General features: G+C 42.6%; 1 protein-coding gene across 6 annotated transcripts in view; it reads right to left on the bottom strand.

The window, feature by feature from the left end:
- The window catches only part of LOC126236933 (rho guanine nucleotide exchange factor 11-like), a 550,831-nt gene that overhangs the window by 35,093 nt on the left and 498,451 nt on the right, over positions 1-17,287 (bottom strand). For all 6 annotated transcript variants that reach the window (XM_049946613.1, XM_049946616.1, XM_049946615.1 and 3 more), the window contains exon 12: positions 2,291-2,419. In XM_049946613.1, the coding sequence (XP_049802570.1) occupies positions 2,291-2,419 (129 nt within the window). The remainder of the gene's footprint in view (positions 1-2,290; positions 2,420-17,287) is intronic.

Genomic DNA, 17,287 nt, shown 5'->3' with positions numbered 1-17,287 from the left:
CTGAGGATTTGTTGAAAGTAAAGCAGGCAGTACAGCCAACTGCTGCTGGGATGGAATGTTTATGGCTGTATAAACTGTTTGAGCACTGGGCATTGTGGTAATTGCACCATGAATCAGGTCCAGAAGGGCAAAGGTGGTGTATTGGTTTTTGATCAGTTGATAGTCTGTGGAAGTTTCATATCAACACCTACAGTTGTTCCTGGAATACAGGAAAGCCAAGTCACGAAATTTAACACTGCGGGATACGACATTCCAAGCACCCCTTAAATTCATGAAATGGAAAAAAAACTGATACAATAGAGAGAAAATTAAGATAGTAATGTTGTGTCAAATACAAGTTTCTGTATGACTAGCAGTAACCTGTATTTTTTTGCTAATCAAGAGCAGTTGCATTAATCATTAAACTATGCGAGCATGCCTCCAGGCCCAGCTAGAACTCGGACTGATTTTTCTTACAATTACTTTCAAAAACTACACTGGCAAGCTCTCTTAAGTTACTAGAGGAAATATCAGTGACAATCGGAGTGAGTTTGGGCTCAAGTCACAGTCAGATGACAGACATGTGAAGTGATTTCTTGGGGTAAGCAGTGTTTCCCTATTTCAGTCCTAGTCTAGCACGAATTTTCGTCCTCTGAAAGTTATTTTGTCAATCATGAGTTCTCTGGATCTGAAGAAGTGCAGGGCTTGCTCTGTGAAGAGGCGTCTTTCAAGCCACAAACGTATGGAGCAATTCTTAAAGTAACTTCTGTCAGTGGCAGCTAGTTATCATGTGCTAATGTGCTACAACACTATCTAAATATAACACTAACATTACACAATTTCTCTTCAAACGTGAGCTACAACTTCTAGAGACACCAGACTGCTATTATGGGAGTCAAAGGACATGAAAAGGAAGCAGTAGTTGAGAATTTGAGAGACAAGGAGACAAGTTTGTATCCAATCTTCTCTCAGTATTATTCATTCAACCCGTACATTGAACAAACAGTAAAGGAGACCAAAGACAAAATTTCAAAAGTGAACTTACATTTATGGAGAAGAAATAAAAACTTATGTTTGTTGAGGGACAGTGTCATTCTGTGAGACACGAGGACTTTGAAGAGCAGTTGAGTGGCATGGGTAGTGTCTTTGAAAGGAGTTTTAAGATGCAAATGAACAAAAGTAAAACAGCTGAATTAAATTTGGTAATAGCATATGTGTTTTGCCATTTGAGCACCAATATTACTGATGGTGGTTTAAATGGAGAGGATATAAAACGTTAACTAGCTAATGGCAAGAAGCACATTGCTGGGAAAAAGAAATTTGGTCACTTCAAACATGAACTTAAGTTTTAGGAACTCATTTCTGAAGATATTTGCCTCGAGTGTAGCCTTTTATGGAAGCAAAACGTATATGATAAGCGAATCATACAAGAAGGGATTAGAAGCTTTTTAAATGTGGTGCTATAGAGGAAAGTTTAAAATTAAAACAGTTTATGAGGGGATACTGAACTTGTCTTGAAGAAGGGACAAGCTAACAGGACAGAACGTGAGACACTAAGGAATAGTCAGTTTGGCAATGGAAGAAGTGTAAAGGGTAAAAATTGTATGAGGAGACAATATACCACACAGACTCAAATCAATGTAGGCTGTGGTAGCTATGCAGAGATTCCATAGGATTTACAAGCATGGTGAGCTGCATGTAAGCAGTCTTCAGACAGAAGACAACCAAAACAATGTCAAATACCACGTCATATATGCATCAGGTTACCAGTATACTCCACGATGACCACCTGGTATCTTTTCAGCAACAAAATATTGGCAGTGACATTACAATTACATAAAGTTCTTTTAGTACTTATCTAGCTATGAAAGGTCACTGGTGTGCTCTGAAACATTTTCAAAATGTATTTCAAGTCCAAGACACCAATTAAAAATGGCTTCAAGTTAGAGATATGTTTACTTACAATTGTCCATGCTGTCATCAGCTAAAATACTGGTATTTAACGCATCTACATAACATGGTGGTATCTTCACATATATTTCTTTTTGTCTTAATTACTGTAACTATTCTTCAGTACTGAATGTGTTCTGTCTCTTCTGTTTTTACACACAGTCATAATCTGAATTTAGTCACAACTGCTCTTTTGGAAATCATCCAATAAGGTGAAACCACCTATGCTTGTCAGTTATAAAAATTAATAGTAAATGTATCTTTACAAGATTGGTTAAGATTCCTGGCAAAACAACACACCAAGGAAGCATAGGTATTTCAACAATACTGCTTTGGAGACATCTGGGATATTCACACTTACTCTTTGGTTGCATCAGCACCTTCTGCATCAGGTGGCCCACTGGAAGCAGCTGGTGGTGGCTCGGGTCGGCGCCCCTTGCCATCCCTCGTCTTATACGCCTCCGCTGCCTCAGATATGTGTCTGAACCACCTGCAGCAACAAAACAAAATTTTCATTGAACAACAACAATACAGACTTGCCTTTTGTAACATTGGTTAGGCCATAACTACAACTTATATATGATGTATATGAATCAAGGCTTAATGTAACACGTGTAAGTAAATGCTTCACAAATTAGAACCTACGAGCAGTTTTCAGTTGCATTTACACCTGTTGACAGAAGTTATGTAAACCAATGTGTCTCCATTTGGAAAATTTTTCATATCTGGACTTTAACAATGGTGAGAATAGTAATTTTCATTTTTACATATATAATTTTCTAATTAGGTTTTTCCTCCTCTTGGCAACCTTCACCCAAGAAGACAAAAAACATCTGCTCGTGAGGGACATTTATTCTTAAGAGCTAAGTTTTAAAATTTGATACATAATTTTTTTGTGGCAGTAAGTATATTCCTTCATAAGTTCACACTTAACATTTTACAACATTTCTGTTACTTTCCCCTACAATATAAAATGCTGTTATTTGCATTAACCTGTTTCATATGTACACACTTCTACCCTCACTGGCAATCCAGTTGTAGGTGCCTCCTCCATTAACTATATTCCAGTATACGTTATAGTATCTTTTGCATCCAACTGGCGAGAAGACACCTGTTTGCGTTACCTACAACTAAGCATATCTCGTCGTTTCATTTGTCATACGTCTAATGTCTGGGCATAAACACAAGCAACCAATAGCTGCTGACTCATTTCCAAAGATTTTATTTTAAATAAAAAGAGTCTCCAACGAGAGAGACATTGAGCAATTGCAACTGGCCGACACTAGAAACTGTTTTTGTGTGCTGAACCCACTATTAACCAGTAGCCACATGGCTATCACTGCAGAAGAGAGTACCAAAATAAAATAATGAACCCTGCATAGCTATAACAAGGTAACACAAGCAAAGTAAAAAGAAATGTCATATAACCTACACCTTCTATCTTTAGAACAGAGAAAGTGGTACAATGTACACACACATTTGGGTGGCTGGACGGGGGTTTGGTGTGTGTTCCTATCATATACCAAGGATGAGGTCAGACCCATGTAAAGTGTAGATTAATTTACCCAATTTCCCAGTGGAAGAGAGAAAATTTATGGAGGTGCAGTTATTCAGTTTTCTCAAGGTGAGATAACTGTGGAAGCTGTATTAAAGTTTCCATACAGCATATTGTCAGGTTAGGTTCGAGAACATTTTATCACATAGACCACTTACTTGGTACCCTTCCTCCTCTCTCATCACTCTTACAATTTCACTTGTCGGTTTTTGCTAATAACTCATGTCTTATACAGAAATTTTACAGTTGTGATATCTCTGGTGCTCTAAATAGTGGCTCGTGTAACTTGGGCCTTGAACTGGCCACGCATCACTGCATAAAACAGAACAGGCAGTGAGTATGTGGCTGAAGACTCATTATTTTTCCTGCATAATTCAGAAGTTTGTAATTAAATACACGTGAAAATATCTGGAAACTCTGTGGGTAAAAGAATTATGGTTTTCTCACTTGTGTAGAAATGTTTATTGGTGGGTGCTGGTGCAAGTGGGAAGTGCATACACAAGGCACAGAGGGGGTTTGACGAAAGACAGAACAGAGCTCTCCGAACATTACGATGCACGTGTACCATGACGCACCCCCCAACACAGGCACTGCGTGAGCTACCGGATGCTCCCGACTGCCTATAATTGACATTATATTTACGGTTTGGGCAGTTTATTTAAAAAAAAAAAAAAAAAAAACAGAACAGCAGTATCACACACATATCAATGCATTCCATTGTCAGTACAGTCAGTGGTCAATCTCTCGGTTCTTTTAATAAATAGAAACAGGCATTCCATTCAAATATAAAATTTTTACATCACACTATGATCAGAAAGAACAAAGCAACTAGCTGATTGGAAGCTGCTGAAATACCCTCCATTTGGAGTGGGCAGAAGTAATATTAGAGTTTGGGGCAGAGGGGCAAGTTTTTGAGGCATGTGGAGTACACTGCATTCTCATCTGGAACTACTGAAGATTGATACCTAGTGAAGCAAAGAGAGGAAATTGCCGCAGTATATTTGTTGGTATTAAAAAAAACTTCGTATTGTACCACAAACAGTTAAGACATCTGATCCCTTTTGGTCGGGTATAATTCCGGGTCTGACGAAACGGACTACAAGTTCAACTGTCAAATGACTAGGCGTCATTAAACGCGAGAAGGAAATATGGAGAGAAAAAAAAAATTACACATTGTCACTATTCTGGAGTTGCTGTCACTGAATTACTTTGTGTAACAGAGCCGACCCTAGGAACTCACGCGTCAAGTCACAGCCAGTGGACGGTGTTACCTGGAGGCCTGCGACTGGACGCCGGTGAAGACGCTCTTGATGGGCGACGTCGGCGTCGGCGTGGCCATGTCGGCGGCCGCTGTATTTATAACGGCGCGCCGCGGCGCTCTGCCCAGCCAGCAGCCGCCCATTCAGGCGGCCAGGGGGCTCCGGGAGGGAGGAGGGGTGGGGAGGGGGAGTGTAACAGGTTGAGGGTGGGGAACTTTCAGCAAACACGCGGGACACCGCTCAGCTGGTGGCTGCAACGAGGACCAAGCTCTCAGCAGGACACTCAAAGACTTTTTACTTTAGAACTCATTTTTTTTCCGTTGTCTGCCTTCGTTTTAGACCCGTCCACTTCTGTCCTACGTTTCCAGGGGAGTGGCTTACACTCAGCCTTTACACGCAGGTATCTAGGCTGCAGCCTAGGCGACCGAACCACGAAAACAAACTATTGCGCTGTGGACCCTCCTGTAATCGCACAGGACGTAGGCGTATTTGTGGCCTCCCGCGGCTGTTTCAGTGGACAGTTGTGAATTAAGTCGGCAATCTCCCCTCCAATCACGCTTTAAAATTCCCAACAGCATCCGGTCAAACATGTGGCACTTCGGCTGGCAAAACCGCTACCATCTTTAAAATACTGATTGAGTCAATTTAGACAGCCTGAAGTGAGTTCCACTTTGCCGAAGACAAGCTTCCTCCATACCACTTTTCGTCCAAACCGGTCACGGTTACCCAAGTTCTTCACGGTGGTAAATGTCTAAGACGTCCCAAGATACACAGTCTGACAGCTTAACAGGAAGATCTCGTGGCCACTGCTAGCGTTTTAGCTGGAAATCCAGAAGTCAAATGCGGTTTTTTTTAATACAAAAGTATATTTATTGGTCGTACTAATTACACTACCACTAATTCGAAACAATTCCAAAAAACTTCCAGCACTGTATCATACATTTCATGGCTGTACGAGGCATCATAGCACAATATCCCTGTCATTCTTGCCGATTGACAATGTAAAGTTCTAGCTATAACTAGTACTGTAGTAAGACACTTGTGTTTCCGTATAACTTGTAGCTTTGGACAGCCATAAAATACCAACTAACAATCGCGTAAGGAAAGAGGAATTTAAATACTAAAGTGTCAAAGTTCATTCTTGTTTTTAAATCTCGTCAGTTCATTGAATCATTAACTCTATAGTAAAATTTCTTAGGATTAAAAAACAAACCTTAAATGATTTGTTATAGGCTCTTAATTCGATAACCGCTCTAAAATGCAACTTTTGCTGCAAGGTTTTCACAAAATATTGCCTGGCAGGGTCTGCACCACAGGTTTAGCCTATATTCGTCTATAGAAATTGCAGTTGTTTCAAAGAATATGCCTTTTTGCATGCTCCACATCGAAATAATTTTTATTTTTTATGCACCCAGACGCGCTTCCGCTTTATTACAAGGCATCTTCAGTTCCCTAACGTCTTTTTATGAAATGGAAAGGTACTTACAGGTAACTTCTATTTCATAACAAGCGTTAAAGAACTAATTTTAAATCTATAACCTAGATGTAAACCATAACCTATGTGTAAAAATGGACAAATCATGCAATATTTCCGGACACCCACTGAAGATGCCTTGTAAAAAAGCGAAACGCGTCTGGGTGCATAAATAAAAATTTCGATGTGCAGCATGCAAAAAAGGCATTTTATTTGAAACAACTGCAGTTTATATACAGCTGCTGCGAAAATGGCCACTACAAGAAACGTGTCACCTATAGACCCTTAACATTCTACTGACTAAGTGGGATTTTGAAAGACCTGCGAAACATCAGTGGTTACCATAAAATCTTCACGGCAGTCAACATTCACCTCCAGTCCGCAATTTCTTCCAACTCGGGAACAGGCGGAAGTAAGTGGAAGTTTGAGTAATTCTTTCTCCAAATTATTTATTTTTCCGTGGATTACGCACTTTTTGCACTATTCTCACTGTCATGAAAGGTGTTTACTTTCGAAATACTGCCCTCTCCGCGTGCAGTTTTCATAAAACTTTCGTCGTTTTCCCGTACGGTAAACAATGAGAACTATCATTTGGCATTTCAGCAAACGCTGCCAGTGTTTAAGACAAAGGAAGTCAGGTTCAGTTTTTATCCAGTAAGGGCAACTCTCTTCCATCTGCTGATTGGTTGAAATCATTTTTTAAAATGGATCAACCATCGCTTACAATTTCTTTCCCGCTTTTGCTTTCAATCAATAATCAATAGATGTGACAGTTAACTTGCACAATGCGAACTCAATCCCTTTTCCTCACTTTTGATACGCTTATGGCTGCACCGATTTACATGGAGTAGTGTTACTGCTCTCAATACCGCCTTGTAATTCTCCCTGACTTGCCCCTTGGAGATTCGTTCACATCAATGTATTAAATGTTCAAAAAAAATCAGTCTACTATCACATCTCGATGCTGTCTGCTATGATACCGTGCTATTACAATTGTAGCTGTCATCACCCCATAGACTGCTTCTACAATTTCTTTGAAAGTTGTGCTCACTTATGACTTTCGACATGCAAACTAATTACACATTTCAATAGAACTAAAACTCATCGTAACCATTTTGATATAATTTTAGTAAGGAAGGCTAGAGTGCAGTTCGGCTCATACGCGGTACCCGTGACGTCGGGAAATGCGGAGACAGTCAAAATTAATGATTTTCGATTTTACAGATACAACGTTTGTCCATAAACTCGTATGTATCTGTGTAAATGCCTACACTAAACGAACCAAAAGTTGCTTGAGGAGTGTGTGTTACAACTCAAGTGTAAATATTTATAAACTATCAGACTATATATGGGGAAAATACTTATATTTACTGATTTTCTTAAAATTATGCGATTAAGGAGTGCAAAGAGTAACAATATTACAAAGATCAGACATAAATTCGAAGGGCAATAAACTGGAAAGTGACACAGACTCGCAACCAACAAATATACGAAACGAGAGCGACCTCATAATTCCGCTGGCATCAGACTGCCTTTGTTTGAGAATATGTGTGAATTTCGTCGCTAATGGTTAACTACTCATTGGACCCCTTGGAATCAGTACGGCGGCAGGAGCCCTAAGCTGGACTTCTATTTTATCACGGCCGATAAATAAGTCAAAAAACATTCTAGGGCAACTTACTGTTCGCGCTGAAAGGAGAGTTTAATCCTAGTGATGAATATGTATAACTGTTGTAGGCTTACCAGATACTCTTAGCTGAATTAAGGAAAGCTCTGGACTGATCAGTCACCAAATGGAAAGCTTTTAATCTGAAACTTAGAAGAAGTACACAGAGACAAATTGTTGAGAAGACGACAAATCATCAATGTCTGCAATCAAGAAGAGAAATTAGAGTGAATATGACGAAGGATAAAATTCACTTTTTCGACTTTTACAAGATTCTTCAAAAAATTTCTGATGTGATACAACAACATAAGCAAAATACAGATTTTTTTAATACCATTTCTAAGGCCCGGGCTCGTCTTCTGTCTGTCCTTTAAACAGGACTCTTTCCAGTAGGTTATTTCCACTATATGAATGGCAAAGTAACAACGACATCTTCCGTGTGTCTCGAACTTTCTTTTTTGTGTTCTATTATTTCACTGTACTTAGAGACGGCACTCCAAAGATAAGAGATTACGACTGTTCGTCCATCAGATTGTTACCCTTCAGAAAGAGTTCTTAATGCGTTGGGCACCCGTTCACACATTGTCATTTATTCCCTTTCCACTACAGAACTAAGGCAAGCATTCGTGCAACAAAGTAGATTAATTCAGTAAATTAAGCAACTAGAGAAAGAGGAAAATTTGTTAGCAGAAGACATTACAGAAGCCCAATGGTCTGTGCATTACAAGAGAACAAAGAGAATCCAGATTCTGGAGCAGGTTGACCTTTAGCCCAACTCGTGGGAATTATATATGTCGTAAACCCCTTTTTATTTGTAAACGGTAAACACACTGACAACAACGAGTGCAACGAATTGTTTACTTAGCTGATTCAGCAGTATTTTCTCACGATTTCTCCTACGTCGGAGTTACTAGTAATGTTTAAAACCGAACTATAATCTACGCCTAAGACAACGGTAACACGGCGACACGGTGACGACTGGCGCGAGGTTACATTCCCGTGCTCCGTGCTCAGGCGGCAGACAGCGGCGCGTCCGAGCTCCTTGGCACAGAACTACACATACCAGCGGCAGCGGGAGCCCGCGCACTCTGGGCCGATTTTAGCCGGCGCCGGTTTACCGGAGCGGCAAGTGAGGGACGTTTATTTGGCGTGGCCCGCCAAGAACGGCCGCAATCTATCACCAAATAGTAAAGCTCAGAGACCACAAGCCTGCAAGCTAATTTACTGCACTTCCTGTCTGCCAGCAAATCTCCTTTGTGCATCAGTTACACGCCACAGAGATACCCACTCCAGGTCCGCCCGGCTTCCGGCAGCAATTTTTATAACTACAGCACAATATCATTGACATTTATGCTCACACTTTGCGGATCTACGTCTCTCGTCATCCCTACGAGAGTTACACGTAGATCGCGGCATAATGCTAGGACAGTCTTCTTCGAATACAGGTTCTCTAAATTTATCCAACAGGGTTTCGCGAGAACCACCTCGTCTTTCTTCCAAGGACTCTCATTTGCATTCCCTATGAATTTCTTGAACAATGTATGGGCTATCCAGATTTGTTAACAATCCTAGAAGCGCAGCTCCCAGCAGCCTTTGAACAAATTTAAGTCTCCCATTGGCCTATCCTAATGTTGATTTTAGGTCGCCATCTTTTTATTAGTCGTATCCCGTACCGTCTACATTTACATGATTACTCTGCAATACACAATGAAGTGCCCGGCAAGGGTTCGTGGAATCATCTTCAAGCTGTTTCCTCTATCTTTCCACTCTCTCTCTCGAACAGCGCGTGGGAAAAAACAAAAACTTAAATCTTTTCGTGCGAGCTCTGATTTATTTTACTATTGTGATCATTCCTCCCGATGTAGACGGTGCCAACAAAATATTTTCACACTTTATGGAGAAAAATTGTGATTGAAATTTCATGAGAAGATCTTACCGCAACGAAAAAAGCCTTTGTTTTAATGACTGCCGCACAAATTCACGTATCACATACGTGGCACTGCCTCCCCTGTTTCGCCACAGTACAAAACGAGCTGACTTAACTTTTTCGATGTCCTCCGTCGATACTGTCTGATGCGATCCCACAATGCACGGCAATATTCCAGAAGAGGACGTACAAGCGTGGTGTAGGCAGTCTCTTTGGCAAACCTGTTGCATTTTCTGAATGTTCTGCCAATAAATCGCAGTCCTTGGTTTGCTTTATCCACATCGTAATCTATGCGGTCGTTCCAATTTAAATTATTCGTAACTGTGATCCGGAAGAATCTAGTTGAATTTACTGCCTTTAGATTTGTGTGATATCGTCTAATCGAAATTTAGCACTTCCTTTCTAGCACTCACGCGGATGGAATCACTTTTTACTATGGAGAGTCGTTGCCATTTTTTTTTACACCATACAGTTATGTCAACTGTTTTGCAGTTTTGATCATTCGCTGGCTTTGTAAGACTTGTCATCTGCGAACAATGCAAGGGTGCTACTCAAATTGTCTCGTAAATCCGCTACGTAGATCAGAAACAGCAGAGGACCTATAATACTTCTTTGCGGAACGCGAATTACTACTAGTTTTACTCGATGACTTTCCGTCAGTTACGAGATGTTAGGTTTCTGACAGGAAATCACGAATCCAGTCGCACAACTGGGACGATAGTCCATATGCACGTAATTTGATTAGAAGTCGCTTGTCAGATATGGTGTGAAAAACCTTCGGGAAATCTGAAAATACTGGAGCAATTTGACGTCACCTGTCAATAGCACTCACTCATTACTCCGTGAGAATAAAGACCTAGTTGTGGCTCGCAAGAACGGTATTTTCTGAATCCGCGTTGACTGTTTGTCAATACATCGTTTCTTTCGAGATAACTCAATGTTCGAACGCAGTATATGTTCAAAAATCCTACCGCAATTCGATGTTAGCAATACCAGTCTGCAATTTTGCTGATTATTCCTATTCCGTTTTTTGCTTATTCATGTGACTTGTGCAATTTTCCAGTCTTCAGGTACGGATCTTTAAACGAGAGGTCGGTTGTATTCGACTGCTAAATATGGAGCAACTTTCTGTATCTGCGTACTCTGCGAGGAACCTGACTGGTATACAATCAGAACACAAGGCCTTGCCTTTATTACATGACAAACTGCTTTCCTACATCGAGGATGTATACTTCTAATTTACTCATGATGGCAGTTGCTCTTGGTTCGAATTCTGGAATATTTACTTAGTTTTCTTGGGTGAAGTAATTTCGGAAAACCATACTTAGTAGCTCTGTTTTTAAGGCACTTTCATCAGTAACATCACCATTGTTACTGCGCAGTGAAGGTATTTATTTTGTTTTTCCGCTGGTGTACTTTACGTATGACCAGAATATCTCTGGATCTTCTGCCAGATTTCGACACACACTTTGTGTGAAGTATTAAAACCGCCTCGCATTGAAGTCCGCATGGATTTGGCAATCTTGGAGGTAAAGGGTGGCCGGATGCTCTTCCTGGCGCAGCCGCAGCTTCAATAGCCACGTGACTTCTGTGTTTCTAGAGACCAGACGTGCCAAAATGCTCGGTTAACTTCTCTTTAGTGCGGAATCTAACTTTTGTTGTTGTTGTTGTTTAGAAAGTCCTCATTAACTGGGGCCAAAACTCTGCGGCCCAGTACTATCGCAACCATTTCATTTCACTACATAGAATAATTCTTACATCATGCGGGTTTTCCATAGTTAGGCCTAAAGGCAATGTCCTTTCAGCTTGTGGTAATCGCCACGAATATTTCGTGCCAAACGGCTGCTTCTTAACTGACCTCTACGGTCTTTGTTGTTTCTCAGACGGTCTTTTTGGTTGGGAGGAAAACTGCATTTCAGCTGATTGCTTAACCTCCATATATTGTGGGAAGTCCGCAAATAGCTTTGGGCACAAAGACTTACACCTTTGAAGGCAGATGGTAATAAGATTTATCAAGGCAAAGTTCTCAAATAATTATATTAATATTTTTGTCTCTTTTCCAATGCTGTTAAGTTTAGACTGACTTTCTACTTTTTTTTCATTTTACTTGATGTGACAGTGCAAATGAAGCAGGTAGTTTGTCCTTAACACGTTATACAGCGAACACAAGTTCGTAGATGTAGAACGGATACAGAACAATATAGCTATGAGTTATATCCCACAAAAATGCTATACCACAGGAGAACCGTGACAAATGACTATGTATACAGTAACAGCCTAACGTCCCTACCTTTTTCTTAATAACTGTTTCAGACTGTAACTAGCACTAACGCAAGGTATTCTGCTGGCAGCTTCTCTCTTGCCGGAAGGCTCCCCCACGTGCTCCTGTCAAAGGTCATTAACATTACTGCACGATCCACACACCTCTCTCTCTCTCTCTCTCTCTCTCTCTCTCTCTCTCTCTCTCTCTAACACACACACACACACACACACACACACACACACACACACACACACACACACACACACACTGTGTATTTGATTTTGCCGAAGATCAGCTATCTGGTCTACTCGGTTGCAACCTAAACAGCGCAACAGTAATCAAGAATGTATGTAATGGGTCCTGTAGGATCTTTCCTTCGTCGCAGTTCTTCCCCTGCAAAGTGGTTTGCACATTCTTTCCCCATAAAAGACCGTGTCATACGTAATCTGTGTGCTTTTGTGATGTTTCACTACACGTATGTGTCAGCGACCAGAAGCGCATACCGATTCTTCATGCCGTTGCTTTAATATCAAAGTTATCTTGCTTCTACGTACAAAGCGCATAGTGCACTCGAGCGCAGCGCGAAAAAACTTAAGTCAAGTAACTAGTTATATCCGCGTAGTACGTGTCGCTATCTCGCAGCGCAGGAGCGGAAAGTGACTTCGGAAAATGCCTCCGCAGCCAGCCACAAAGGCTTGCTGTTTACGTCATTAAATTTAATGACGATGACGAAGAGAAAGACGTAACAAAAGTGACGGAAAAAGTGGCAGAATGTGCATGAACAATGTTGAAGTTGAGTAAATCGATCATATGCAAGTTACGGCAGGAGGGTCACGAAGCGGAACAAGAGTTGCGATTCAAGTATTTACACGGAAGAAGTAGAGAGCACACACAAACATATCATTGGTGATATGGATAAAAGAATTATTAGGCAGCAGTATACGAAAAATTATAAATATTACGCATAAATGCCAAGTTTCCGAAAACCTGGCAGCATTCGTCACACTGAACTCGACTTCACGACTAACGAAGTTCTTAAACCAGTCTATTGTATTTGCTTTCAAAGAAGCACGAAGAAACGAGTCGTCATACGTGGTAAATAATTTCAGAAAAGGCTTTCACTAAACTGTGAAACACCTATCATCCGAGAGAAGTCTTAGACTCCATGCAACTTACTTTATCGTCACGCATCATTGGTGATGCCACCGGTAGCACAACAGAAACGTCTGCGTTCGGAGTAGTGCCCTGACGAGGAAGCCTGGACTGCTGATGAAAGGCGTCGCACTGTGTTAAGCTATGAATCTCGGTTCTGCACTACTAAGGGTGGCGATAGTCTACGAGTGTGGCGGCAACATGTGGAGAGATCTCATTTTCACCACATTTTGGAGAGGCACAGCGATGTTCATCGTTGCGTCACAGTGTGGGGAGCCTACGGGTATGGCTTCAGGTCACGGCTGATGGCGATTCAGGGAACCGACGCCGTAACAGTACGTTGCTGACATCCTGCGCCGTCCTGTTGCCCCTGATACTCCAGTATCGTGGCGCCTTGTTTCAGCAGGACAATGCTTGCCCACGCAAGGCACGAATGTCTACAAACCGGCTATGTCATGCTGAGGTACTCCAGTAGCCAGCAAGATCTTCGTATCTGAGCCCGATAGAACATGTGTGCAACCAATTATACGTCAAATCTGTCCCAGAACATATGAAGGACCAGTTACAACAGTTAATGATCAATTTGCTCAGAACAGGATGTAACGGCCTTATGACACACTTACCACCTAATCAGCAGATGCATCCTGGCCAGAGAGGGTGCAACTTCACACTCATAAGTGCGCTCATGCTGCCGAGTACTTTGTAAATTTGACTCGATCGTATAACCACTGAAGTTTTATCACATACCCTCCGAGTCCGTGAAGCGTCGTCTCCTCCCGTCCTCCCGTTTTAGGTGCTTCACTTTTTCGGCCAGAGAGATTACTACAGTGTAAATAAATACTGTCGCATTGATAGTGTGCAAGGTGTACGGTCACATTAAAGAGTCGCTCAGTGTTTTCTTACTGAGCTACTCTTGCAAGACCACAGGAGTGTGCTCCCCAGTACCCCTCCCTTCTTGTTTCTCGGACATAAACACGACGATGCTGCCACACTGGTTAGGTCTGCAGTTCGTTTTTTTTTGTGTAATATGTTTGGGAGAGCTGTCAGTCGTTATAGCAAGCTACAGTCTTCTGATTCTCCTAAGACCTAGTTCACATCTTTCCCGTGAAATTCCTTGAAAGCCAAGGACACTAATGTTCCTCCCCGTCAGCTGTGGAATTAAACAACGCACTTCGTTTGCTGCATCCTTAACGTTAACTTTTTAGGATACATTCCCCGTTGAATATAGTTTCCGAATCCGAAGTATGTCGAAATATACGGCTGGCTGCTAGGAGGGAGACACTGTCGTTTAACCGAATACCAGCTGAAACTGAGTGGGCACGTGTTTACGTCTGCGAGTTTTTAACGTTTAATGCTTCGTGTAGGACATGTTGCGGCAATCACTGGCTGATTTCTATTGAGGGAAGTTCATCCTTAGGACAGAAGTAGTACTATTCGAAGTCCGAGCGCGTCCCCCTCCCCGCCCCCCGCGAAACTAGCGCCTGAGATTGGAATGACGTGTGGCAAAAACATTAAGAGCAGGTCTCACGGAGAAGTGCCGTGGTTTGCTATGCAACTGGCGGCGGCGTACAGGTAGCAGCTGTAGTGTAGGTGTGGCGCGCGACGCCTCCAAAATAGAGGAGCGCCACGGCGCGCCAAGATTAGAGACAGACGTCAGCCGGCGCTCTTCAATGGGAGCTGAGAGAGAGAGAGAGAGAGAGAGAGAGAGAGAGAGAGAGAGAGAGAGAGAGAGAGAGAGAGAGAGAGCCTGCTGGACACAACCGGACGCTCTCTCCTGCGCATCTGTATTTGATGTTATTGTAACCACAATTGCAAGGACCGCCGCGCTAAAGTAGCCCCTTCTGGGAATTAATACAAGAATGTCGAAGTTACATACATTCTAGGAATGTGATCCTATTTAGCGAAAAAATTATGTCAGGAGGGTTACAAAAGCAAGGTGGAGTCTATTCCGAGACATTTAGCACACAACAGAGTCCGAAAATTACACTGAGCAGCCAGAATATTATGACCTCCGACCTATTATCGATATAAACCCGTCCAGGCGACAACAGCGTCAACTGGCGAGAAATGACTGCTAGTCAGACACACGCACTGTGTATGTAGTATCAATATGCATGCTTTCCGTGTGTAGAATGGGGAAGCGCGCGATCTGAGTTTGACCCAGGACAGATTGTGATTACATGGAGACTCGACACGAGCATTTCGGAAACTGTCCACGACTTTTAGAGTGTTCGAGAGGTGCTGTGGTGTCTTCAACAAGTGGCGAAACTAAGGTGAAACCATGTCCAAACGCCGTTGGGTGGGGCAGTCTTATTATACTATTACACATGTTGGACGTCGTAGGCTGGGCAGACTGGTAAAGCAAGGCAGACGGCGAAGTGTGGCGGAACTAACATCAGACTTTAATGCTGGGCAGAGTTCAAGCGTGTCTTAACACACAGCGCACCGGACACTACTAATGATGGGCCTCCGCAGCCGACGACCCGTTCATGTTCGAATGTTAACACCAGGACACGAGCAACTAAGACTGAAATGGGCACGTGACCATCAGCACTGGACGTTGGCGCCGTGGCAGATCGTTGCATGGTCTGATGAATCCCGATACCTTCATCATGCCAATGGGAGGTCAACAATCCGTCGTCTTCCACGAGAACAGCTCCTTGACACTTGTGCTGCGGGATGGAGACAAGCTGGCGGCGGGTCCATTATGTTCTGGGGAACATTCACGTGGACATCGGCCAAAGAGTATCATACACTGGTTGCAGGCCACGTACACCCCTTCATGACGACTATGTTCTCCGAAGTAAATGGTACTTTTCAACATGATAATGCGCCATGCCGAAAGGCCAGGAGTGTGATTGAGTGATTTGAGGAACACAGTGGCGAGTTTCAATTGACCTGCTTGGCCCCTCAACTCGCCATATCTGAACCCGATCGAACACGTCTGGGATGTTATTCAACGTCGCGTCAGAGCTCATCGGCCCCCTCCCGGAATTTACGGCAATTAGGTGACATGCGTGAGAGTGCGTGCGTGCGAGCCTGTGCAGATGTGGTGTCAACTCCTCCTAGCGACATCATTGCTTCCGTACCACGAGACGTGCAGCCATTGTTATCCGTGGCAAAGATGGAAATACCGGCCATTCGGTAGGTGGTCGTAATGTTCTGGCTGATCGGTGTACGCCACTTTAAAAGTTGTGGAATCAGACGCGCCCTGCAAGTACAGCGACTAAATAACATACATTCGTTCATTTAAATGAAAGAGTTAATAGGCGATGTATTTACTCCTGACTGCCATAAATATGTGGCTTGAAGCCCGTGAGGAAACGACGTTCATTGGCTCTATTTGCTGTCGATCACACTGCAGAGGAAGATTTGGGCGGAAATCTGGAACGGCCCTTGTTAGCCTGTACGAGATTGCAATTAGCTTTCCCGGGACATCCTTCCAACATATGATATGTAGTATTCATTTCGCGAAACCTCGCTGCCCATTCCCTGTAGTCATAAATTCATTCACTAGAGCGCTTATGAGCGTAGATATTGCGGTTAATGAATAGCAATTGTGAACCAACTCCCTCTGCTAAATCTTACATTGGTTAGATTAAGTCTTCTGCGAACCTGCGAAGTAAACTGTATTCCCCGACCAAGTAGAAATGAGCTAAGCTGCTCCTCAACGCTTACCACCACCACCACCACCACCACCACCACCACCACCACCACCACTAAGTCTCTCTCTACACGACGGGCCTGTCACTGTAGTGGTTGCTGTTTCTCCCCTTAAGAAGAGTGTGCTACTTTAACAATTCTACAAAGCGAAGGTGGAGTCAAGTGCCATGTATACATTTCTTCATTCACTCGTGGTCCAGTTCCACTGCTGCTCCGTCTACGACATTACTCGACGCTCCCGTAATACTCGCAAAAACGGGGAAGCGTTACTAACTCCATCTAAGGAAAGAGAGAGTTGTCGCAAATGTGATACAGTGAAACCTATTAAGTGGATTTTTTGGAATAGTTTTTCGAAACCATATTGCTTCTGCTTTAAAGGGAAGCTGAAGTGAAGCGTTG

The sequence above is a fragment of the Schistocerca nitens genome, chromosome 2, assembly GCF_023898315.1.
Source record: "Schistocerca nitens isolate TAMUIC-IGC-003100 chromosome 2, iqSchNite1.1, whole genome shotgun sequence".
NCBI lineage: Eukaryota > Metazoa > Arthropoda > Insecta > Orthoptera > Acrididae > Schistocerca > Schistocerca nitens.
This window is presented reverse-complemented; position numbering and strand designations above follow the sequence as displayed.